We start from the raw sequence: 26574 nt of genomic DNA on the forward strand, positions 1-26574 counted from the left end.
TCGAGCCACACCTGGGTTGATTTTGTAGATGTAGGAAGTTGGCTCTGTATGTGCTATTTCAAAGTAAGGAATAGCCTGCACAGAGTCCAAGGGTTCCCCTTAGAGGTAAAATAGTGGTAAAAAGAGATAATACTAATGCTCTATTTTGTGGTAGTGTGGTCGAGCAGTAGGCTTATCCAAGGAGTAGTGTTAAGCATTTGTTGTACATACACATAGACAATAAATGAGGTACACACACTCAGAGACAAATCCAGCCAATAGGTTTTGTTATAGAAAAATATATTTTCTTAGTTTATTTTAAGAACCACAGGTTCAAATTTAACATGTAATATGTTGTTTGAAAGGTATTGCAGGTAAGTACATTAGGAACTTTGAATCATTTCAATTGCATGTATACTTTTCAAGTTATTCACAAATAGCTATTTCAAAAGTGGACACAGTGCAATTTTCACAGTTCCTGGGGGAGGTAAGTTTTTGTTAGTTTTACCAGGTAAGTACGACACTTACAGGGTTCAGTTCTTGGTCCAAGGTAGCCCACCGTTGGGGGTTCAGAGCAACCCCAAAGTTACCACACCAGCAGCTCAGGGCCGGTCAGGTGCAGAGTTCAAAGTGGTGCCCAAAACGCATAGGCTATAATGGAGAGAAGGGGGTGCCCCGGTTCCGGTCTGCTTGCAGGTAAGTACCCGCGTCTTCGGAGGGCAGACCAGGGGGGTTTTGTAGGGCACCGGGGGGGGACACAAGCCCACACAGAAATTTCACCCTCAGCGGCGCGGGGGCGGCCGGGTGCAGTGTTAGAACAAGCGTCGGGTTCGCAATGTAAGTCAATGAGAGATCAAGGGATCTCTTCAGCGCTGCAGGCAGGCAAGGGGGGGCTTCCTCGGGGAAACCTCCACTTGGGCAAGGGAGAGGGACTCCTGGGGGTCACTTCTGCAGTGAAAGTCCGGTCCTTCAGGTCCTGGGGGCTGCGGGTGCAGGGTCTTTTCCAGGCGTCGGGACTTAGGTTTCAGAGAGTCGCGGTCAGGGGAAGCCTCGGGATTCCCTCTGCAGGCGGCGCTGTGGGGGCTCAGGGGGGACAGGTTTTGGTACTCACAGTCGTAGAGTAGTCCGGGGGTCCTCCCTGAGGTGTTGGTTCTCCACCAGCCGAGTCGGGGTCGCCGGGTGCAGTGTTGCAAGTCTCACGCTTCTTGCGGGGAGTTGCAGGGTTCTTTAAAGCTGCTTCTCGAAACAAAGTTGCAGTCTTTTTGGAGCAGGTCCGCTGTCCTCGGGAGTTTCTTTTCGTCGTCGAAGCAGGGCAGTCCTCCGAGGATTCAGAGGTCGCTGGTCCCTTTGGAAGGCGTCGCTGGAGCAGAGTTCTTTGGAAGGCAGGAGACAGGCCGGTGAGTTTCTGGAGCCAAGGCAGTTGTTGTCTTCCGGTCTTCCTCTGCAGGGGTTTTCGGCTAGGCAGTCCTTCTTCTTCTTGTTGCAGGAATCTAATTTTCTAGGGTTCAGGGTAGCCCTTAAATACTAAATTTAAGGGCGTGTTTAGGTCTGGGGGGTTAGTAGCCAATGGCTACTAGCCCTGAGGGTGGGTACACCCTCTTTGTGCCTCCTCCCAAGGGGAGAGGGTCACAATCCTAACCCTATTGGGGGAATCCTCCATCTGCAAGATGGAGGATTTCTAAAAGTTAGAGTCACCTCAGCTCAGGACACCTTAGGGGCTGTCCTGACTGGCCAGTGACTCCTCCTTGTTGCTTTCTTTGTTCCCTCCAGCCTTGCCGCCAAAAGTGGGGGCCGTGGCCGGAGGGGGCGGGCAACTCCATTAAGCTGGAGTGCCCTGCTGGGCTGTGACAAAGGGGTGAGCCTTTGAGGCTCACCGCCAGGTGTTACAGCTCCTGCCTGGGGGAGGTGTTAGCATCTCCACCCAGTGCAGGCTTTGTTACTGGCCTCAGAGTGACAAAGCCACTCTCCCCATGGGGCCAGCAACATGTCTCTAGTGTGGCAGGCTGCTGGAACTAGTCAGCCTACACAGACAGTCGGTTAAGTTTCAGGGGGCACCTCTAAGGTGCCCTCTGGGGTGTATTTTGCAATAAAATGTACACTGGCATCAGTGTGCATTTATTGTGCTGAGAAGTTTGATACCAAACTTCCCAGTTTTCAGTGTAGCCATTATGGTGCTGTGGAGTTCGTGTTTGACAAACTCCCAGACCATATACTCTTATGGCTACCCTGCACTTACAATGTCTAAGGTTTTGTTTAGACACTGTAGGGGTACCATGCTCATGCACTGGTACCCTCACCTATGGTATAGTGCACCCTGCCTTAGGGCTGTAAGGCCTGCTAGAGGGGTGACTGACCTATACTTGCATAGGCAGTGAGAGGCTGGCATGGCACCCTGAGGGGAGTGCCATGTCGACTTACTCATTTTGTTCTCACTAGCACACACAGGCTTGTAAGCAGTGTGTCTGTGCTGAGTGAGGGGTCTCTAGGGTGGCATAATACATGCTGCAGCCCTTAGAGACCTTCCCTGGCATCAGGGCCCTTGGTACCAGAGGTACCAGTTACAAGGGACTTATCTGGATGCCAGGGTGTGCCAATTGTGGAAACAATGGTACATTTTAGGTGAAAGAACACTGGTGCTGGGGCCTGGTTAGCAGGGTCCCAGCACACTTCCCAGTCAAGACAGCATCAGTATCAGGCAAAAAGTGGGGGGTAACTGCAACAGGGAGCCATTTCTTTACAGTAGACTACTCAGTGAAAACACTGGATGGTTGGGTAACTGGAAATGAAGTGCATGACTATGTTGGGCTTTATAATTTGTTTATGAAAGAACACATTTTAAGTAACTGCTTCAATGAAAAGTTGCATCAGTATCTGGTAGACCTAGGTCCAATTTCTCCCCAAGAATTGGGAAAGAAGGCAGACCACTGGGTCAAGACTAAGGTAACCAAAACTTCCACTGGGGGTGACCAAAAGAAAGGGGTTACAAAGCCTCCCCAGGAGAAAGTGGGTGACACTAGAAATAAAGAAAAAGAGTCCTCTGTAGGCCCCCAAAAACCAGACCAGGAGGGTGGGCCCGAGACACAACCCAAAACAAAGGTGGGTACCAGGGTAAGAACTGGGATGCCACTAAGGCATGGTGCCAAAACTCTAGACAGACAGGGCACCACACCAAGGACACTTCTTGTCCCAAAAACAAACCCCCTAGCAAAATCCCAGGGGTGACCAGTGTAGCCATTGGGGATGACTCCTCAGATGAGGTGGTCTTCATAGCCTTCAACTGGAAAAAGGGCCCAACAGGTGAGTTGGAGATTCCAGAGGGAAGTAGACACTTCCACCACCTACTGGTGAATGGGATCCCAGCCACTGCCCTTAGAGACACTTGTGCCAGTCACACTATTGTGCATGACAGGCTGGTGTTCTCAAACCAGTACATCCCAGGTGAGACTGCCAGAGTAAGAGTTAGCCCAGACAGGGTCACTGATAGGCCTGTGGCTTTTGTGCCCATAGAAGTGGGTGGGACTTTTAGCTGGAGAAGGGTGGTAGTCAGTACAGACCTCCCCCTTGATTGTCTCCTTGGAAATGACTACCCAGAGGTTAGTCAGAGCCCAAGAGAGGAACTGGTCCAGTGCCAGTCCTCTCCCAAGGATTCTGGAGGTGCTGCCTCTGCAGTAACTGCAAGCAGGACCCTGAAGAAAAAGAAAATAAAACAGTGTAGGAAGGGTGGACAACCTTTAGCCAAGGTTCCGGCAAGCCAAGGAGATTCTGCTCCAGTAGGGGAGAACTCCAAAAATGGCTCTGATAAAGTCCAACCTGACCCACAAGAAGTCCTGGCTAGTCAGGCAACTGTTAAGCCTGAGTGGGTGGCTCCTCAGCTAACAGAAGAAAGAGAGGAAGAAGGGTGTTTACTACGAGGTGTGGTAACCCCCCCACTCTAATACAGCAGACAGGCACCCTGACCCCAAAGAAGCCTGTAACTTAGCCCCTTCCCTTGTAGGTGAAGAGCTAAAGGTGTGGTTCTGGGCACTGACAGCTGTCAGTGGCCTCTGCTGGGTGTTAGCCTTTATGGCTGCACTATCCTTGGCATGGTGGTCAGACCCCATGCCAAATAGCAAGTTAGGCCCCCTGACCCTGTTGGTCATGGTGGGGTTACTCCAGCTCTGGGTAACCTCTTTGGGTAAGCTAGGGGTGACCCTGGCTAAGATAAGATTAGCAGAGGTGGATACCTCTAACCCCAAAATAGAGAGAATGGGTGAAGACATTAAAAGCACAGACAAGCGGCAGTTCAGATTAGGTCCTATCACTGTGGAAGTGGGTCAGTTCCCCAGAGGGAATGACCTGAACAGGAGGATGTAAGGCAGAGAGGGCCCTGCAACAAACCAGCCTATTTCCTCTACTCTTCCTCGCCTGACAGACTAGGAAGACTCTCCCAGCTTTGGCTGAGTCTCCTGGCCTGTGGGGGGCTTGTGTAAAGAAATGGCTCCCTGTTGCAGTTCCCCCCCCACTTTTTGCCTGATACTGATGCTGACTTGACTGAGAAGTGTGCTGGGACCCTGCTAACCAGGCCCCAGCACCAGTGTTCTTTCACCTAAAATGTACCATTGTCTCCACAATTGGCACAACCCTGGCACCCAGGTAAGTCCCTTGTAACTGGTACCCCTGGTACCAAGGGCCCTGATGCCAGGGAAGGTCTCTAAGGGCTGCAGCATGACTTATGCCACCTTAGGGACCCCTCACTCAGCACAGACACACTGCTTGCCAGCTTTTGTGTGCTGGTGGGGAGAAAATGACTAAGTCGACATGGCACTCCCCTCAGGGTGCCATGCCAACCTCACACTGCCTGTGGCATAGGTAAATCACCCCCCTAGCAGGCCTTACAGCCCTAAGGCAGGGTGCACTATACCACAGGTGAGGGCATATGTGCATGAGCACTATGCCCCTACAGTGTCTAAGCAAAACCTTAGACATTGTAAGTGCAGGGTAGCCATAAGAGTATATGGTCTGGGAGTCTGTCAAAAACGAACTCCACAGCTCCATAATGGCTACACTGAATACTGGGAAGTTTAGTATCAAACTTCTCAGAATAATAAACCCACACTGATGCCAGTGTTGGATGTATTAAAAAATGCACACAGAGGGCATCTTAGAGATACCCCCTGTATTTTACCCAGTTGTTCAGTGCAGGACTGACTGGTCTGTGCCAGCCTGCTGGTGAGACGAGTTTCTGACCCCATGTGGTGAGAGCCTTTGTGCTCTCTGGGGACAGAAACAAAAGTCTGCTCTGGGTGGAGGTGCTTCACACCTCCCCCCCTGCAGGAAATGTAACACCTAACACCTAGCAGTGAGCCTCAAAGGCTCAGGCTTCGTGTTACAATGCCCCAGGGCACTCCAGCTAGTGGAGATGCCCGCCCCCTGGACACAGCCCCCACTTTTGGAGGCAAGTCCAGGAGAGATAATGAGAAAAACAAGGAAGAGTCACTGGCCAGTCAGGACAGCCCCTAAGGTGTCCTGAGCTGAGGTGACTGACTTTTAGAAATCCTCCATCTTGCAGATGGAGGATTCCCCAATAGGGATAGGAATGTGACCCCCTCCCCTTGGGAGGAGGCACAAAGAGGGTGTAACCACCCTCAGGGCTAGTAGCCATTGGCTACTAACCCCCTAGACCTAAACACGCCCTTAAATTTAGTATTTAAGGGCTCCCCTGAACCTAAGAATTTAGATTCCTGCAACTTACGAAGAAGAGGACTGCTGAGCTGAAAAACCCCTGCAGAGAAGAAGACATCAACTGCTTTGGCCCCAGCCCTACCGGCCTGTCTCCCTCCTTCAGAAGAAAACTGCTCCAGCGACGCTTTCCCCAGGACCAGCGACCTCTGAATCCTCAGAGGACTGCCCTGCTTCCAAAAGACCAAGAAACTCCTGAGGACAGCGGCCCTGTTCAACAAAGACTGCAACTTTGTTTCCAGAGGAGCAGATTTAAAGACCCCTGCAAGAAGCGTGAGACTTGCAACACTGCACCCGGCGACCCTGACTCGACTGGTGGAGAAAACGCTACAGGGAGGACCCCCAGGCGACTCCAAGACTGTGAGTAACCAAAGTTGTCCCCCCTGAGCCCCCACAGCGAAGCCTGCAGAGGGAATCCCGAGGCTCCCCCTGACCGCGACTGCCTGACTCTAAAATCCCGACGGCTGGAAAAGACCCTGCACCCGCAGCCCCCAGCACCTGAAGGATCGGAACTCCAGTGCAGGAGTGACCCCCAGGAGGCCCTCTCCCTTGCCCAGGTGGTGGCTACACCGAGGAGCCCCCCCCTTGCCTGCCTACACCGCTGAAGAGACCCCTTGGTCTCCCATTGATTCCTATTACAAACCCGACGCTTGTTTGCACACTGCACCCGGCCGTTCCGCGCTGCTGAGGGTGTACTTTCTGTGTGGACTTGTGTCCCCCCCCGGTGCCCTACAAAACCCCCCTGGTCTGCCCTCCGAAGACGCAGGTACTTACCTGCTGGCAGACTGGAACCGGGGCACCCCCTTCTCCATTGAAGCCTGTGGGTTTTGGGCACCACTTTGAACTCTGCACCTGACCGGCCCTGAGCTGCTGGTGTGGTGACTTTGGGGTTGCTCTGAACCCCCAACGGTGGGCTACCTTGGACCCCAATTTGAACCCCGTAGGTGGTTTTCTTACCTGCAAGAACTAACAATAACTTACCTCCCCCAGGAACTGTTGAAAATTGCACAGTGTCCACTTTTGAAATAGCTATATGTGTTTTATGTAAAAAGTATATATGCTATTGTGATTATTCAAAGTTCCTAAAGTACTTACCTGCAATACCTTTCAAATGAGATATTACATGTAGAATTTGAACCTGTGGTTCTTAAAATAAACTAAGAAATGAAAATGTCACTTACCCAGTGTACATCTGTTCGTGGCATCAGTCGCTGTAGATTCGCATGTTTTGCAATAGCTCGCCATCTGGTGTTGGGCCGGAGTGTTACAAGTTGTTTTTCTTCGAAGAAGTCTTTCGAGTCACGGGACCGAGTGACTCCTCCTTTTGTGTCCATTGCGCATGGGCGTCGACTCTATCCTCGATTGTTTTTCCCCGCAGAGGGTGAGGTAGGAGTTGTATTGTAGTAATAGTGCCCATGCAATGGAGTGACTAAGTATGTACCTATATAAGGTTGAAATGATATATATACAAATAGTTGAAGGTAACTTCCGAACTGCTACAGGCTCCCGGGGAGGCGGGTGGGCACATGCGAATCTATAGCGACTGATGCCACAAACAGATGTACACTGGGTAAGTGACATTTTCAGTTCGATGGCATCTGTCGCTGTAGATACGCATGTTTTGCATAGACTAGTAAGCAGTTATCTCCCCAAAAGCGGTGGCTCAGCCTGTAGGAGTGGAAGTAGTCTGAAACAATGTTCTTAATACGGCTTGCCCTACTGTGGCTTGTTGTGCGGATAACACGTCTACACAGTAGTGCTTGGTGAATGTGTGAGGCGTAGACCATGTGGCTGCCTTACATATTTCTTGCATTGGGATGTTTCCTAGAAAGGCCATGGTAGCACCTTTCTTTCTGGTTGAGTGTGCCCTTGGTGTAATGGGCAGCTGTCGTTTAGCTTTAAGGTAGCAGATTTGGATGCATTTAACTATCCATCTGGCTATACCTTGTTTTGATATTGGGTTTCCTGCATGAGGTTTTTGGAATGCAATAAATAGTTGTTTAGTCTTTCTGATGTTTTTAGTTCTGTCAATGTAATACATTAATGCTCTTTTGACATCTAATGTATGTAGTGCCCTCTCAGCTACGGAATCTGGCTGTGGGAAGAACACTGGAAGTTCCACTGTTTGATTTAGATGGAACGGTGAAATAACCTTTGGTAAAAATTTAGGATTAGTCCTTAGGACGACCTTATTCTTGTGTAGTTGTATAAAAGGTTCTTGTATTGTAAACGCCTGAATCTCGCTTACTCTTCTTAGGGAAGTAATGGAGATGAGGAATGCAACCTTCCAGGTTAGGAACTGTATTTCGCAGGAGTGCATGGGTTCAAAAGGTGGACCCATAAGTCTAGTTAGGACAACATTTAGGTTCCATGAAGGAACAGGTGGTGTTCTTGGTGGAATAATTCTTTTAAGGCCCTCCATGAATGCTTTAATGACTGGTATCCTATAAAGGGAAGTTGAATAGGTAGTCTGCAGGTATGCACATATTGCTGCAAGGTGTATTTTAATGGAAGAGAAAGCTAGGTTAGATTTTTGTAAGTGAAGCAAGTAACCCACTACATCTTTTGGAGTTGCGTGTAATGGTTGGATTTGATTAATATGGCAGTAGCAAACAAACCTCTTCCATTTACTTGCATAGCAGTGCCTGGTGGATGGCCTTCTGGCTTGCTTTATGACTTCCATACACTCTTGTGTAAGTTGTAAGTGTCCGAATTCTAGGATTTCAGGAGCCAGATTGCTAGATTCAGCGATGCTGGATCTGGATGCCTGATCTGTTGGTTGTGTTGAGTTAACAGATCCGGTCTGTTGGGCAGTTTGATGTGTGGTACTACTGATAGGTCTAGCAGCGTTGTGTACCAGGGTTGCCTTGCCCAAGTTGGTGCTATTAATATGAGTTTGAGTTTGTTTTGACTGAGTTTGTTTACCAGATAAGGAAGGAGAGGGAGAGGAGGAAAAGCGTAGGCAAATATCCCTGACCAGTTCATCCATAGGGCATGGCCCTGGGACTGCCTGTGTGGGTATCTGGATGCGAAGTTTTGGCATTTTGCGTTCTCTTTTGTCGCAAACAAGTCTATCTGAGGTGTTCCCCAGAGCTTGAAGTAAGTGTTCAGAGTTTGGGGGTGAATTTCCCATTCGTGGACCTGTTAGTGATCTCGAGAGAGATTGTCTGCGAGTTGATTCTGAATCCCTGGGATAAACTGTGCTATTAGGCGAATTTGGTTGTGAATTGCCCAATGCCATATCTTGTGTGCCAACCGGCTCAACTGCGTTGAGTGTGTCCCCCCTTGCTTGTTTAGATAATACATTGTTGTCATGTTGTCTGTTTTGACGAGAATGTATTTGTGAACTATTATTGGTTGGAAAGCCTTTAGTGCTTGAAAAACTGCTAGCAGTTCTAGGTGATTTATATGCAGTTTTGTTTGATGTACGTTCCATTGTCCTTGTATGCTGTGTTGATCGAGGTGTGCTCCCCACCCTGTCATGGAAGCATCTGTTGTTATTACGTATTGTGGCACTGGGTCTTGGAAAGGCCGCCCTTTGTTTAAATTTATATTGTCCCACCATAGAAGCGAGAGGTAAGTTTGGCGGTCTATTAACACCAGATCTAGAAGGTGACCCTGTGCTTGTGACCATTGTGATGCTAGGCACTGTTGTAAGGGCCTCATGTGCAGTCTTGCGTTCGGGACAATGGCTATGCATGAAGACATCATGCCTAGGAGTTGTAATATCATCTTTGCTTGTATCTTTTGTGTTGGATACATGCGTTGTATGATGTTGTTGAAGTTTTGAATTCTTTGTGGACTTGAAGTGGCTACTCCTTTTGTTGTGTTTATTATGGCTCCTAGGTACTGTTGTACTTTGCACGGCAGGATGTTTGATTTTGCGAAGTTGACGGTGAACCCCAGTTTGTAGAGGGTTTGTATGATTTGATTTGTGTGGTGTGAGCACTTTGATAACGAATGGGTCTTGATTAGCCAGTCGTCTAGATACGGGAATACATGTATTTGCTGCCTTCTGATGTGTGCAGCGACTACTGCTAGACATTTTGTAAAGACTCTTGGTGCTGTTGTTAAACCGAAAGGCAATACTTTGAATTGGTAATGTATTCCTTTGAATACAAACCTTAGGTATTTCCTGTGCGATGGATGTATTGGTATATGGAAATACGCGTCTTTGAGGTCTAAGGTTGTCATGTAGTCGTGTAGTTTGAGCAATGGTAGCACTTCTTGTAGTGTGACCATGTGAAAGTGGTCTGATTTGATGTATGTGTTTACTATCCTGAGGTCTAGGATTGGTCTTAGCGTCTTGTCCTTCTTTGGTATTAAGAAGTACAGTGAATAAACTCCTGTGTTTATTTGTGTGTTTGGTACTAATTCGATTGCATTCTTTTGCAATAGTGCTTGAACTTCTGTCTCCAGGAGCTCGGAATGATGTTGTGATAAATTTTGTGCTCTTGGTGGTATGTTTGGAGGGAATTGTAGAAATTCTATGCAATAACCATGTTGGATAATTGCTAGAACCCAAGTGTCTGTAGTGATTTCCTGCCATGCTTTGTAATAATGACCTATTCTTCCCCCCACTGGTGTTGTGTGGAGGGGATGAGTGACATGTGAGTCACTGCTTAGTTGCAGGGGTTTTGGGGCTTTGAAATTTTCCCCTATTCCTAGGGAATTGCCCTCCTCTGTATTGGCCCCGAAAGCCTCCCCTGTACTGTCCCTGGTAACTGGACGGTGTTGCCTGTGAAGTGCTGGCTTGTGTGGCCTGACCCCGAAACCCCCCTCTAAAGGGTGTCTTGCGGAAGGTGCCGTAGTTTCCTCTGCTCTGCGGGGAGTAGAGTGCGCCCATTGCTTTAGCAGTGTCCGTGTCCTTTTTAAGTTTTTCTATCGCTGTGTCCACTTCTGGACCGAACAGTTCTTTTTCATTGAAAGGCATATTGAGAACTGCCTGCTGTATCTCTGGTTTAAACCCAGACGTTCATAGCCATGCATGCCTTCTGATGGTCACGGATGTATTAATTGTCCTTGCAGCTGTGTCTGCTGCGTCCATGGAGGAGCGTATCTGGTTGTTTGAAATGTTTTGACCTTCCTCAACCACTTGCTTTGCCCTTTTTTGTAGGTCTTTGGGTAGATGTTCAATGAGGTGTTGCATCTCATCCCAATGGGCTCTGTCATAGCGCGCAAGTAGTGCTTGAGAGTTGGCGATGCGCCACTGGTTTGCAGCCTGTGCTGTGACTCTCTTTCCAGCTGCATCGAACTTGCGGCTTTCCTTATCCGGGGGTGGTGCATCCCCAGATGTGTGGGAGTTGGCCCTTTTCCTAGCTGCTCCTACAACGACGGAATCTGGTGGCAGCTGTGCAGTGATGAAAACAGGGTCTGTAGGGGGCGCCTTATACTTTTTTTCCACTCTTGGTGTGATTGCCCTGCTTTTGACCGGCTCCTTAAAAATTTATTTTGCGTGCCGGAGCATACCAGGGAGCATAGGCAGGCTTTGGTAGGAGCTGTGGGTGGAGGAGAGGGTGTTGAATAAAAAGTCATCCTCGACCTGTTCTGAGTGGAGGCTTACATTGTGAAATTGTGCTGCTCTAGCCACCACTTGAGAATACGCAGTGCTGTCTTCTGGTGGAGATGGCTTCGTAGGGTATGCCTCCGGGCTGTTATCTGACACTGGGGCGTCGTATAAGTCCCATGCGTCCTGATCCTGGTCACCCTGGCTCATGGTGGTGTGAGCTGGGGAATGTGATCGAGTTTGTGCTGGTGAGACGTGAATTACAGGTGGAGGAGAGGGTGGTGGAGTAACCTTTTTCACCACCTTTGTTTGTGGTGTTTGTTCAGTTTGGAACTCCAGTCTTCTCTTTCTTCTAATAGGGGGAAGGGTGCTTATTTTCCCTGTTCCCTCCTGTATGAAGATACGCTTTTGCGTATGGTCTACATCGGTAGATTGCAGCTCTTCCTCGAACCTATGCTTTCGCATTTGGGAGGTAAGTGACTGCTCCTCTGTATAAGAGCCTGAAACTGGGTCGGTTGCAGGTTGTTTTGGCACCGAAACCCTGTCTGCATCTTTTTTCGGCTCCGAGCTGACTTTTCTTTTTTTCGGGGCCGAAACGTCTCGGCGTCGATCTTCGTCGGTGCCGCTGTCTCGGCGTCGAGCCGTGTCTACACTGCTATCTCGGTGTCGATGCTTGTCTCCAGCACTTTCTCGGTCCCGAGAAGGCTGCGTACCGGTGTCTCGACCGGAGTCGGATTGTCTCGGCACTGTTTGGGCCTTTTTCGGTGCCGACGGTCGGTCACCGAATTTATGGGTCGAGCCATGGCCTGGTGACAGTGGCGTCCCCTGGGCCTTGTCAATCTTCTTATGTGTTGTTTTCGACGTCTTACTCACGGTTTGTGGGTCATCGAATTCCTCGGAGTCCGATTCGTGGATCGAGAAGGTACCTTCCTCTTCTTGTTCCTCGAACTCTCGGTGGGCTGTCGGCGCGGACGCCATTTGAAGTCTTCTGGCTCGACGGTCTCGGAGTGTTTTTCGGGACCGGAACGCACGACAGGCCTCGCAGGTGTCTTCACTGTGCTCAGGTGACAGGCACAGGTTACAGACCAAGTGTTGGTCTGTATAGGGGTACTTGTTGTGGCATTTGGGACAGAAACGGAACGGGGTCCGTTCCATCGGCGTTCTTCAGCACGCGGTCGGGCCGACCAGGCCCCGACGGGGGATCGAAAACTACCCCGAAGGGCACCGGAGCTCTTCGATCTTCGATGCGGTGTTGAATCTAACTACGCCGATCCCGAATGCAACAATACCGACGAAAATCTTCAGAATTTAGCTATCTTTCCGTTCCGAAACTCGGAGCGACAGGAACACGTCCGAACCCGATGGCGGAAAAAAAACAATCGAGGATAGAGTCGACGCCCATGCGCAATGGACACAAAAGGAGGAGTCACTCGGTCCTGTGACTCAAAAGACTTCTTCGAAGAAAAACAACTTGTAACACTCCGGCCCAACACCAGATGGCGAGCTATTGCAAAACATGCGTATCTACAGCGACGGATGCCATCGAACATATATTTTTCTATAACAAAACCTATTGGCCTGGAATTGTCTCTGAGTGTGTGTTCCTCAATTATTGCCTGTGTGTATGTACAACAAATGCTTAACACTACTCCTTGGATAAGCCTACTGCTCGACCACACTACCACAAAATAGAGCATTAGTATTATCTCTTTTTGCCACTATCTTACCTCTAAGGGGAACCCTTGGACTCTGTGCATACTATTCCTTACTTTGAAATGGTACATACAGAGCCAACTTCCTACAAGAATGCATTCCCAGGGATGGTTTCTGGATGTCCCCAAGATATTGTTAGCGAACTGCAAGCTTTTCTTAGTAAAAAGGGAGACTTAGGCTTTGCTATTATTTTAAATTGCAAAGTTGAGTTAGCAGTCTGAACTGAAACTGTACTTCCAGTCTGCGATGGCAGACTGGGAGCCATGCTTTACCTTGTCCCACTCAGGGTGGCAGAACAAGTGCTGTGGGTTCTGGAGGGCACTTAACTTACAGGCCCTGGGTTTCCCTGCTACAATACACTAGGAATGGGACACCCCCGCGCCGCACGGCCACCAGCTGCTGTGTGTGCCCCCTCGCCTTGCCCCTGCCTCGCTGCCTGCCTCGCTGCCGGCTGACGCCGCTGGCGTCGGTTTTGCTTGTTTTGTCTAGCATTTGTGCTTGTTTGAACTGCATTTTCCTCCCGTGTTAGCAGCTTTTGCCTGACTTTTGTGCCTGTATTTTTTTTCTAATCAGTTTCTTCATTTTCCTCCCGTGTTACCAGCGTTTGTCTGACTTTTGTGCCTGTATTTTTTCTAGTCAGTTTCAGCCCTTTGCGTTCTCCTGCCTGTCTGCCCACCTCCCTCCCCGCTCCCCGCTTCCCGCCACCACCGCTGACCACGCCCCTTTTTCCTTTCTGTTCCCTCCCCGCTCCCGCCTCCCAGCTGCCCCGCCCACCCGCGCACTTGGCCTTATATGGCGACCGTGCAACGCAGGTGAGTGTGACCCACTTGTGGGACACCCCCGCGCCGCACGGCCACCAGCTGCTGTGTGTGCCCCCTCGCCTTGCCCCTGCCTCGCCGCCTGCCTCGCTGCCGGCTGACGCCGCTGGCGTCGGTTTTGCTTGTTTTGTCTAGCATTTGTGCTTGTTTGAACTGCATTTTCCTCCCGTGTTAGCAGCTTTTGCCTGACTTTTGTGCCTGTATTTTTTTCTAATCAGTTTCTTCATTTTCCTCCCGTGTTACCAGCGTTTGTCTGACTTTTGTGCCTGTATTTTTTCTAGTCAGTTTCAGCCCTTTGCGTTCTCCTGCCTGTCTGCCCACCTCCCTCCCCGCTTCCCGCCACCACCGCTGACCACGCCCCTTTTTCCTTTCTGTTCCCTCCCCGCCTCCCAGCTGCCCCGCCCACCCGCGCACTTGGCCTTATATGGCGACCGTGCGAACGCGCAGCGGTCACGCGCAGCGGGCGCGCCGATTGTGCGCCGAAGGCGCGCCAAAGGTAAGCCCGTCTGCGCCCGTCCGCGACCGGATCGCGTCCAGCGCCAGGACCCCTGGCCAAAGAAGATCCAGACCGACCCGCCTGACGTACTCCGCCGCCACCCTCATCGCTCTCAACACCGGCCGACTCCCAGACTGCCACCAAGCCACACCACGACGCACCCACGGACCCTTCAGCTGCCACGCCTGCAAGTTCTCCCGCACCCAGACCAGACGCACACCAGCACCCGCCAAGTCGAACACCAGCAGCACCCACCTCAAGTGCATCCTGCTCAACACCCGCTCCGTCCACAGACACGCCATCGAACTCTGGAACCTCCTAGACGCCACCGCCCCGGACGTTGCCTTCCTCACGGAGACCTGGATGAACGCCTCTTCAGCTCCCGACATCGCCATCGCTATCCCAGAGGGCTACAAGATCGTCCGGAGGGACCGAAACGCCAACCAGATGGGAGGAGGCATCGCCATCATCCACAGAAACACCATCCGGATCACGACCAGCACCGACATCACCCTGACCAGCGCCGAACACCTGCACTTCCAGATCCACACCAACCCGAACACCACCCTCAGAGGCACCCTGATCTACCGACCCCCTGGTCCACGCACGCAATTCAGCGAGGACATCGCCGACTTCGTCAGCCCGCATGCCCTCCCCTCCGCTGACTACATCCTCCTGGGAGACCTCAACTACCATCTGGAGAACAACAACGACCACAACACCAGCACCCTGCTCGACAACCTCGCCAACCTGGGACTCAAGCAACTGGTGTCCACCCCCACCCACCTCGCCGGACACACACTCGACGCCGTCTTCTCATCCAGCACAGACATCCTCTTCAGCCACGCCACAGAGCTTCAATGGACGGACCACAGCTGCGTCCACTTCACCTTCAAGAGAACGACGACCCACCAACACCAGCAACAAGCCGCCCACAGAAGCTGGAACAAGATCACAGCAGACCAGCTCGCCACCTCCCTGAGCCAGCACCCTCCTGCCAGCTCAGCGAACCCCAGCCAGGCCGCCGACAACCTCACGAAGTGGATCAGCAACTGCGCGGACGAGCTCGCCCCGCTGAGGACCCCGCCTAGCAGACCCGGCAGCAAGAAGGCCCCATGGTTCACCGACGAACTCAAGTGCTCCAAGAAGAACCTCCGTGCCCTCGAGAAAGTCTGGAAAAGGGAACCAACACCGGACAACAGGACCTCCTACAAACTTGCCACCCGGAAACACCACCAGCTGATCCGCGCCGCCAAGAAAACAGCATTCAAGGACCGGTTGGACAACAACGCACACAACAGCAAGGAACTCTTCAACATCGTGAATGAGCTCTCCAACCCCAGCGCAGGAAACAACGAAATCACCCCATCACAAGACCTCTGCAACTCCCTCGCTTCATACTTCCACAACAAGATCGCGGACATACACAACAGCTTCAACAACCAACCAACGCACACCATGACCGAACAACCACCCCCCACCACCACCCTCCACGCCTGGACCCCGATCAGCACCGAAGACACCATCCGCACGATGAACTCCATCCACTCCGGATCACCGACCGACCCCTGCCCTCACCACGTCTTCAACAAGGCCGACGCTGTCATCGCACCCCACCTGCGAGACATCATCAACACATCCTTCGACACCACCATCTTCCCCGAGAGCTGGAAACACGCCGAACTCAGCGCTCTACTCAAGAAACCAACAGCGGACCCCACCGACCTCAAGAATCACCGCCCCATCTCGCTTCTCCTGTTTCCAGCCAAAGTCATCGAGAAGACCGTCAACAAGCAGATGGCCGCCTTCCTCGAGACGAACGGATCCCTCGACCCCTCACAGTCCGGCTTCCGAGCCAACCACAGCACCGAGACCGCCCTCATCGCCGCCACCGATGACATCCGAGCCCTGATGGACAATGGAGAAACAGCGGCCCTCATCCTCCTAGACCTCTCCGCGGCATTCGACACGGTCTGCCACCGCACCCTAGTACGGCGCCTCAGCAACATCGGAATCAAGGACAAGGCGCTGGAATGGATCATCTCCTTCCTCGACGGAAGAACACAGAGAGTCCGCCTACCACCGTACAAGTCAGAGGCCTCCGAAGTCATCTGCGGCGTCCCACAAGGATCATCTCTGAGCCCCACCCTCTTCAACGTCTACATGAGCCCCCTCGCGGCCATCGTACGCAAACACAACCTCAGCATAATCTCCTACGCCGACGACACCCAGCTGATCCTCTCCCTGACCAACGACCCCGCCGCCGCCAGAGCCAACCTGCACGAAGGGATGAAAGAGGTAGCCGAGTGGATGACGACCAGCCGCCTGAAACTGAACTCGGACAAGACGGAGGTTCTCATCCTGGGCTCTTCACCCTCCGCCTGGGACGACTCCTGGTGGCCTCCCGCCCTGGGCACCGCACCCAAACCGACAGACCATGCACGCAACCTGGGCTTCATCCTGGACTCCTCCCTCTCCATGACCAGGCAGGTCAACAACGTCTCCTCGGCGTGCTTCAACATCCTACGCACACTTCGGAAGATCTTCTGGTGGATCCCCACCGAGACCAGGAGGACCGTCACCCAGGCCCTCGTCACCAGCCGACTGGACTACGGTAACGCCCTCTACGCCGGTACCACCGCCAAGCTCCAGAAGAGACTCCAGCGGATCCAGAACGCCTCAGCCAGACTCATCCTCGACATCCCACGATCCAGCCACATCTCCGGACATCTGAGAGACCTGCACTGGCTCCCCGTCAACAAGAGAATCACCTTCCGCCTCCTCACCCACGCACACAAAGCCCTACACGACCAAGGCCCGAGCTACCTCAACAGCCGAGTCAACTTCTACGCTCCCACGCGCCACCTCCGATCAGCCAACCACGCCCTCGCCGCCGTCCCCCGCATCCGAAGAGCGACTACAGGAGGAAGGTCCTTCTCCTACCTGGCCGCCAAGAACTGGAACTCCCTCCCGACCGACCTGCGCCTGACCCAAGACCACCTCTCCTTCAGGAAGAAGCTGAAGACCTGGCTATTCGAGCAGTAGCGGCACCCCCCCCCCAGCGCCTTGAGACCCTACGGGTATGTAGCGCGCTTTATAAGTGTCATTGATTGATAGGAATTACAAGTATGTTAGGCTATACCGAGTGGGAACATGAGAATTAAATATACACCACTTTAAGGGGTCAGAGCATATGCACTCTTTAGTAGGACTCAGGGCATTTCAGAACCATTACACTAGTACCTAGCAGTCAAAATGGGGAAGCAAAAGGGGGGGTAAACCAGCAAAAAAGCCTGTCTCCTTACAGGATGTGAGAAGGCTTGACCTTGAAGATGTCGGACATCATAGCACCTCATGCTATATCTTATAGTGTGCTCAGGTTCTCTCCCTTCTATGCCTGAAGGTTTTCTTGCAGCAATATGTGAGGCAGGCCTCATTGGATGATTCTTTGTGCTCTGTGGACAGGCAAAGATTGAAGAACTCGAGCTTAACTGACCAAGTGTACTTTGTACTAAGCCTAGACAAAAAGTGGAACAAAGTGGGAAAACACTAAATCAATGCGTCAGGGCCTTGGGTTTATTCTGACAACTATGGAAAAGCCCTGCAGCCCACCCCCTGACCCTCCAACCAGCCTTGCCAGTCACGGCCCTTAGCCAGCCAACCCCACCCTTGGCATGTGTGTGTGTGTGTGTGTGTATTTTTATGTACTCTATTTTCCATGAATTATAACTTCAAAGTAGAGCAATTTAGTTGCACAGAGATATTTCTAAAATATATCTGATCACTATTACAGTTAAGTATAAAGCCTAAAATGATAGGTTATTTAAAGATTTCTGGTCTTGTATATATTCACTACACATGCAGACAAGCCTAATCAACAGAAGTGAAGAATCAGAGCGGTGGAGTTCAGTGTCTCCGTTTTCTACTTTATCCTATTTCCATTTGCCCAGATCTACCACTGGCCCTCACATCCATGTGCATGTAAGTCACTTGTGGAGGTGGTGAGAGACCGACAAGCATATCGCTCTCATTGGATTTTGTGCATCTTGAAAAGTACAATATCTTTATAAAGTGCAGATGGGTATATTTTATCTTGTATATTATACAAATTTAGTACAACAGGTCAGGATCAGGAAGTATGTTGACAAAGCAAAAAGGGAACTTTAGTAGTGATAGGAGGAAAAGAAAGAGTAGAATGCATGCAAAACAAGGTTTAAAAAAATAAAAGCCAAACAAATATTGTGAGAATAATATTCTTTTGCATGAAGGAGAGATTGCAATGAGGGCGAAAAACTGGCAAATGTCCAAAGAAGCCTTTGCTAGTTGATGGGTAGAATCAGTGGTCAAAGCACATTAAAAGAAATATGTGAACTGTGATGTGTGGGGGCAGGGTAAAAGCTGTGGCTACAAAGAACATTATACTATTTAATTATTTTGTGGTCTTTCACCTTTAGGTAAAAGCATATAAAATAACACACCTTAAAAGAAAAACACTGCCAGTTAAGATTATCAGTGAGAAATGCACTGTTCTGTGTTATGCAACCTCTACTGATTAATTCGGTCACTGAAGAAGTCTGTATGTGCAAACAGAGAGAGAGAGGAGAATTGATTGGTGCAGTGGGGATTAGTGGCTTGGTATTTATTTAGCGCTACGAGGTTCCTAGCTGGTGACAGAACGCACTATGAATATGTAAGCCATCATTTTGAAATTGCATTTCACACAGAATAATATAGGTAGCAAACAAAATGATTTAGGTTTAACATTTTAAAAAATGTTTCCAAAATATAGATTTGGTTAATGGGCACTCTGTACCTATTGCAAACATTATTTTATACTGCCCGTTTAAAACAGCACTCCACAACTCCGCAAATAACACGCTTACAATATTTCTCAAAAAGAATAATCTTTGTCTTCACATAGCATCAAATGTAGCCAATATCAGCTTCGAAGCAGTCTTTATATTTGCGGAATAACCAATTGCAGACATTTAAATTTTTTTCACGCACCAGGCACACTGGCAAGATGGCTTGTGACTTGTTTGGATGACTGTCCCTTTTCCCTAAGCTTCATAGCATAGGAGTCGCCATCTCTTCTAATTCAGCTGAGGAATCTCAACTGCTGGAATTAACCTTTCAACAAAATATTGGGGAACCGTTTTTATTAAACAAATAAAAACAAAGTATGGGCCCCTTCCACCTTTAAGAGGAACATAAACCAGACTGGGATGGTTGTAGAGGGGTGTGCCCGTTGTGTGAAGGTGGGGATGCTGGTGCCTGGTCCCGGGCACAGGTTTTAAGTGACAACTCGTGTTTGAGAAACCTTTACGAGTCCGACCTTCAGTACAGACATTCCCAACCAGCTGGGATATAGGGACCACATGAACAACAGCGTAGGGCGTATGAGTATTGTATGTTATTTCTTGGTGTAAGTTTTTGTATTTTGAAAGGGTATTTGAAAACAAAGTATACTGAAACTGAGTGGAAAATTAAATGCATCAGAAAATTCATATGCTATAGTCTATGGTAGCTTTGAGTGCCATGATCTAAATCCATGCTCAACTGTTTGACCATTTATTGATATTATTGTAACTTTAACGGTTCTCAACCAAAACAACCTTCAATACAAACTGAAGACACGACTTGAGGTTCAGATACAAGTGCGCAGCAGGTTTATGCTTTACCCCATCTTATGTAAGTGAACTGATGTAAATAAATCATTTGACAAGTTGACTTTAGAAAAAAGGACCATTTATTGCCACAGACATCATCAGATATACTGCATTGCTTCAATAACTAGGGACAATAAATTCTTCTAGGACGCCTACAGAGAACACATCTGATATAAGGGAAACGAAACACGAAACTACGGAAACATCTTTAAGAAAAGACCAAGAGATGTCAACCCTATGGCCCCCCAAAGATCGGCAATAACTTAACTTGGTAAAGGCATAGCATCCACAAATGCTATCAGTGATTCAATAAAAATATCTATCCCTGATTCAGACAGAAGATTTTCTTCAGGATGGAAGTAAGAGGGAGAGGACTTTGTTAATTTTGGATGGCGAAGAACACTCTTGAAACTCTTATCCGGTGGAAGGCTGGCTAACTCATTGTTAATCCCCCGAGCAACAAGGTTCATTGCATTTGTTGATACGCCAGATGCCCAAAAGAGCCTTGGCAGAATTTCTGACCAGGCAATCAAACAGTCAGGAAAGAGTGCACTGAGCCATGAATGTAGAGAAGTCAGACCCTCTTTCACTCTCTGCCCCTCCAAGTGGACAAGATCGTTGCCACCTAAATGCAGGATGAAGGCATCTGGAGGAACTTGTGCAAGCCTTTTTTGCTCCAAAACTTTCTCTCGCAATTCATCCAGCCTCAGGTTCTCATAACCAAACCAGCAAAAGGAAATCTTTTCATTTGTTGAGATTTGGTTTGTTTCTTTCTGCTTTTTGAAGCGATCAGCTGCCTGGGTAATGATGGAATCCCCAAACACCCAAACCACAAACTGCTGCAAGTTTTTTCCACAGACACCTGAAAATACAGAAAACCATTGTTAAAGGAACAGAAAGTAGAGAAGGTAGGCAAAAAGAACAGTATATGACCAAAAGTACCAAAAATATATGCCTTTACAAATTGTGCATGCAACAGTAACTGGATTATGCCTTTACCTTCCAAACCCCCATAAGATTCATCACCCTCACACATTTTAATTTGAAAAGGTTGTTTGCTGCAGTTTTACTATCTTTAAAATACAGGTGGTTGTTGTAATGCATTTGTTTGTTTTAGTAATACATGATTTTGTCCTTTGATGCTACTATGATCTGAAGCTCAGTTATCAAAGCAGCCTCACTGAAACACAGCAACAGGATCAGTATATTTTAGATTCAGATACTGAAATGCTACTTCACACTCTATCGAGCACAACAGTCTTACTTGGGTCCTTGCATCTAAAAATGTCAGCAAAGCTTTTGTGTTCACAAGATTATTTTGTGGTTTGAAAGCGAGAAATGTATACTATCAGTAATTAATAAAGGTAATCTTCAAAATAAATCCCAACCAAAAAAAGGAAAAATATAACATGTTTTCCTCCTTATATTGTGTGAAATATGGATAAAACATTTAGCAATTATGACAAAAATATGGTTAATATCCAATGCGAGATCTTATCTGTCTGATTTCCTTTCTTTTAGCAAACTAGATTTCAGACATGGCTGTGCAATTAAATAATGAAAGCCACAAATCACTCTGCTAAGCTTCAACAATGTCCTTTGTATAATCATAAAGGGCAACAAAAGTGAATCATTCTAATTACAATGAGCAGATTCCGGTATCCGATTTCTAAATAATTTTTATTTTACCAATGCTTAATATGTTTTAACTAAAACCATTTTCTCTTAACTGCATAATTAAATGTTTTTCAATGGATGTGTCAAAATACGAGTCACGTAGACATAGGGCAGCCTTACTACCGTTCTTGAAGCAACTATAACACTTCCTGGGGAGTTACCAATCTGAAAACTGCTTCCTTGTGTATTTGTTGAGCTGTTGGAGAGCAAGCATGGAATGTCACTCTCCCGACTGTTTCCTGACCAAGAAAAACCTGGAATAGAACTGCCTTATACTTTGGGATTGGGAGACAGGTGCCACATCCTCCTTGTGAAGCATGACAGTAACTCGGCTTCTAAACCTTTCAGATGATAAGTAACCCTCTGTCGCAGTGGCATTTGCAGAAGTTTCTGTATAGATTCAAAGGTGTGCCCATATTTCACCAAATCCAAACGCCATTTGCAGTTATGTCTTTCCACTGAGCATAGAAAACAAAAATCATGTCATCCAGAGGGCTTGCCTGGATGATAGGTAAAGTCAAGGAAATACTGCCATGAAGACTGCTCTCCTGAATGGGAGGTGGAGTTAAGATAGCCAGCTCCAACACACTCACTGACTATGCGTTAAGTCCTGCTGTTTACTGTCGAGTGAATGCCTGTTTGGTGTAACCTGAGCAGGGTGGTCTACTGAAGGAAGACACAGTAAGGTTGTGTAGGAAGTTGGCTCTGTATATACTATTTCAAAGTAAGAAATAGTGTACACAGAGTCCAAGGGTTCCCCTTAGAGGTAAGATAGTGGCAAAAAGAGATAATTCTAATGCTCTATTCTGTGGTAGTGTGGTCGAGCAGTAGGCTTATCCGAGGGTAGTGTTAAGTATTTGTTGTACACACACACAGGCAATAAATGAGGAACACACACTCAAAGACAATTCCAGGTCAATAGGTTTTTATATAGAAAAATATATTACAGGTTCAAGATTTACAAACAATACTTTAAATGAAAGGTATTTCACTCAGGTATCTTAGGAACTTTGAATAATCACAAAAGCATGTACAGTTTTGGCAAAAATGGCAATAAGCTATTTTAAAGTGGACACAGTGCAAAAATCAACAGTTCCTGGGTGAGGTAAGTAAATGTTAAGTTCACAGGTAAGTAAAACACTTACAGGGTTCAAAGATGGGTCCAAGGTAGCCTACCGTTGGGGATTCAAGGCAACCCCAAAGCTATCACGCCAGCAGCTCAGGGACGGTCAGGTGCAGAGGTCAAAGTGGTGCCCAAAACACATAGGCTTCAATGGAAATAGGGGTGCCCCGGTTCCAGTCTGCCAGCAGGTGAGTACCCATGACTTCGAAGGGCAGACCAGGGGGGGGTTTCGTAGGGCATGGGGGGTGAGGGGATTTGGCGGCACAAGCAGGCACAGAAAGTACACCCGCAGCGGCAAAGGGGCAGCCGGGTGCAGAGTGCAAACAGGCGTCGGGTTTTCAATAGGAATCAATGGGGAGACCCGGGAGTCTCTCCAGCGATGCAGGTAGGCACAGGGGGGTCTCCTCTGGGTAGCCACCACCTGGGCTAGGCAGAGGGTCGCCTGGGCGTCGCTCCTGCACTGGAGTTCGGTTCCTTCAGGTCCTGGGGGCTGCGGGTGCAGTGTGGTTTCCAGGCGTCTGGTTCCTTGAAGCAGGCAATCGCGGTCAGGGGGAGCCTCTGGATTTCCTCTGCAGGTGTCGCTGTGGGGGCTCAGGGGGGTCAACTCTGGCTACTCACGGGCTCGCAGTCGCCGGGGAGTCCTCCCTGTAGTGTTAGTTTCCCGCAGGTCGAGCCGGGGGCATTGGGTGCAGAGTGGAAAGTCTCACGCTTTCGGCGGGAAACGTGTGGTCTTTAAAAGTTGCTTCTTTGTTGCAAAGTTGCAGGTTTGTTGAACAGGGCCGCTGTCCTCGGGAGCTTCTTGGTCCTTTTAGATGCAGGGTAGTCCTCTGAGGCTTCAGAGGTCGCTGGTCCCTGGGGGACGCGTCGCTGTTGCAGTTTTTCTTGAAGTGGGGTGACAGGCCGGTAGGGCTGGGGCCAAAGCAGTTGGTGTCTCAGTCTTCTCTGCAGGGCTTCAGGTCAGCAGTCCTCCTTCGTCTTCAGGTTGCAGGAATCTATCTTCCTCGGTTCTGGGGGACCCTAAACACTCAATTTAGGGGTGTGTTTAGGTCTGGGAGGTTCGTAGCCAGACCTAAGGGTGGCTACACCCTCTTTGTGCCTCCTCCCTGTGGGGAGGGGGGCACATTCCTAATCCTATTGGGGGAATCCTCCATCTGCAAGATGGAGGATTTCTAAAAGTCAGAGTCACCTCAGCTCAGGACACCTTAGGGGCTGTCCTGACTGGGGAGTGACTCCTCCTTGTTCTTCTCATTATCTCCTCCAGCCTTGCTGCCAAAAGTGGGGGCAGTGGCCGGAGGGGCGGGCATCTCCACTAGCTGGGATGCCCTGTGGCACTGTAACAAAGGGGGTGAGCCTTTGAGGCTCACCACCAGGTGTTACAGTTCCTGCAGGGGGAGGTGTGAAGCACCTCCACCCAGTACAGGCTTTGTTACTGGCCACAGAGTGACAAAGGCACTCCCCCCATGTGGCCAGCAACATGTCTGGTGTGTGGCAGGCTGGCAAAACTAGTCAGCCCACACTGAAAGTTGGGTATGTTTTCAGGGAACATCTCTAAGATGCCCTCTGGGTGTATTTTTACAATAAAGTGCACACTGGCATCCGTGTGCATTTATTGTGCTGAGAAGTTTGATACCAAACTTCCCAGTTTTCAGTGTAGCCATTATGGAGCTGTGGAATTCGTGTTTGATAAACTCCCAGACCATATACTCTTATGGCTACCCTGCACTTACAATATCTAAGGTTTTGCTTAGACACTGTAGGGGCATAGTGCTCATGCACATATGCCCTCACCTGTGGTATAGTGCACCCTGCCTTAGGGCTGTAAGACCTGCTAGAGGGGTGACTTAGCTATGCCACAGGCAGTGTGAGGTTGGCATGGCACCCTGAGGGGAGTGCCATGTCGACTTAGTCATTTTCTCCCCACCAGCCCACACAAGCTGGCAAGCAGTGTGTCTGTGCTGAGTGAGGGGTCCCTAGGGTGGCATAAGACATGCTGCAGCCCTTAGAGACCTTCCCTGGCATCAGGGCCCTTGGTACCAGGGGTGGTGCCAATTGTGGAGACAAAGATACAGTTTAGGGAAAGAACACTGGTGCTGGGGCCTGGTTAGCAGGCCTCAGCACACTTTCAAATCATAACTTGCATCAGCAAAGGCAAAAGTCAAGGGGTAACCATGCCAATGAGGCATTTCCTTACAGGTTGTCTGTAGAATCATGACTGCATGGACTGATTTTGCTGGATCGGTAGGTCTGGAAAACACCTCTATGAGGAGAACCCTCCATGGAAGGCTACAGTCAACAATGTAGCACCCCTAGTTGTGAATGTGCCATGTCTCTGCTGAATTTGATGACTGGAAGGGCTTTGTCCACATGCCTCCCAAAAAGGTAGTCGCAGTCAAAAAGCATGTTGACATTCTGTGCCACACCTGATCTCCAAAAGAAATACAGCACACCCACCCCTGAAATTTCAGTACCTCAGCACCTGCTGTTTGTCTGTAACCAGTACATATACAGCCCCATCAATGCAGAGGGACTCTCATTGTCTCACTGTATATATATAATGCCTCTTCATTCTTTCCATTCGGCAGCCGATCAAAATACAGATTGATACATACCCACATTTGGCAATTGTAGCAGCCAACTACTGACATGGAATTTAAAGTCTAAATTTAAGTGTCTGCCAAAGTGGATACATTGTCCATTTGCTGAGCCTCCTGTCAGGGGGTGCCGTGCAAGGCAAATATGTATTTTTGGAGCAGCTCTAAGTAGCGTGGCCTTGGGGTACCCAAATAAGCAAACAGGTAACTTGTTCGGGATTCTGTATTTTTATCTCCAGTCTAGGGACCATGCCTCAAACTGAAGCTGGTATTTGCATGATCTTTATGCATGATTTCCAGGCATGATCAGGATCACCTTCACCAATTTCCTGGTTGCCCCTGTAAAACTGCAGCCTCAAACTTAAGCTGGAACTTGCATGATCTTTATTCACGCTTTCCAGACATGATTAGAATCACCTTCACCAATTTCCTGTGTGCCTCTGTAAAACTGCAGAAGAAACAATCCATTTCAGTCTCCATCACTGACATGTTAGATTGTTTTGATGTTCTTTCCTTCAGTGATAGGAAAAGGGCAATATCCATCAAAAGTGAGTCTCCTTGAGGAGGGTAGGTTCACTTGTTGCCTGGGAGACGGTCATTGCTGTAGGAGGCTGGCCCAGTGTGTGGTGGACATCTATACCTTATACTGTGTCCAGACAGATGTTATTAAATAGTGTTCTAGTGTCTAGACCGCCAGGATCTCTAGTGGTAGTTGTAGTGAACAGCCAAGACTTATCTAGGAAACATGTGAAGCTTAGTACACATGGAAGAAACCACGCAATGTTGCAAAAATAAAGGTACTTTATTACAGGAACACCAGACTGAACTACTCTAGGTATACCCCACTCTGTAGATAAGTACATACATAATATACACAGGCAAGTACAGGGAATTAGCAAAATAGCAAAGGTCCTATTGGGGGATGGGGACGCAAACCATATACCACAAAAAATTAAATAAAAAAAATGGAATGCGAGAATGGGTCCCCCACCAGAGTGTATGGAGTAGTTAGCCAAGGGCTGGGAGAAAGTGGAACCCCAAAAGGTAAGTACATAGAAGATCCCAGCGACCAGGAGCGGAGAGGTAAGTTACCTAGTCGTCCCATAGACTAACATGGGGATTCGTAATTGGAATAATGCAGAAGAAGGACCAGGTCGGTGGAACCCAACGGTGCATTCTAGACCTGCAGAAGAAGGGGACAGAGTCCAGTCCACGCAGGAGTGTCCAGGTGGGGCAGGAGACAATGCCTAGCCTCCTGTGGATGAAGATCTGGGTCGACTGCGA

The 26574-nt window shown here is 49.1% G+C and overlaps 1 protein-coding gene across 2 annotated transcripts in view; it reads right to left on the minus strand.

Moving 5' to 3' along the window:
- Nucleotides 1-19961: 19961 nt before the first annotated feature.
- Nucleotides 19962-26574, minus strand: part of LOC138250539 (uncharacterized) — a 277257-nt gene continuing 270644 nt past the window's right edge. For both annotated transcript variants that reach the window (XM_069205518.1, XM_069205526.1), the window contains exon 7: nucleotides 19962-20761. In XM_069205518.1, coding sequence (XP_069061619.1) covers nucleotides 20163-20761 — 599 coding nt within the window. In that variant the 3' untranslated portion in view covers nucleotides 19962-20162. The remainder of the gene's footprint in view (nucleotides 20762-26574) is intronic.

This window comes from Pleurodeles waltl, chromosome 1_2 (genome assembly GCF_031143425.1).
Source record: "Pleurodeles waltl isolate 20211129_DDA chromosome 1_2, aPleWal1.hap1.20221129, whole genome shotgun sequence".
Taxonomy (NCBI): Eukaryota; Metazoa; Chordata; class Amphibia; order Caudata; family Salamandridae; genus Pleurodeles; species Pleurodeles waltl.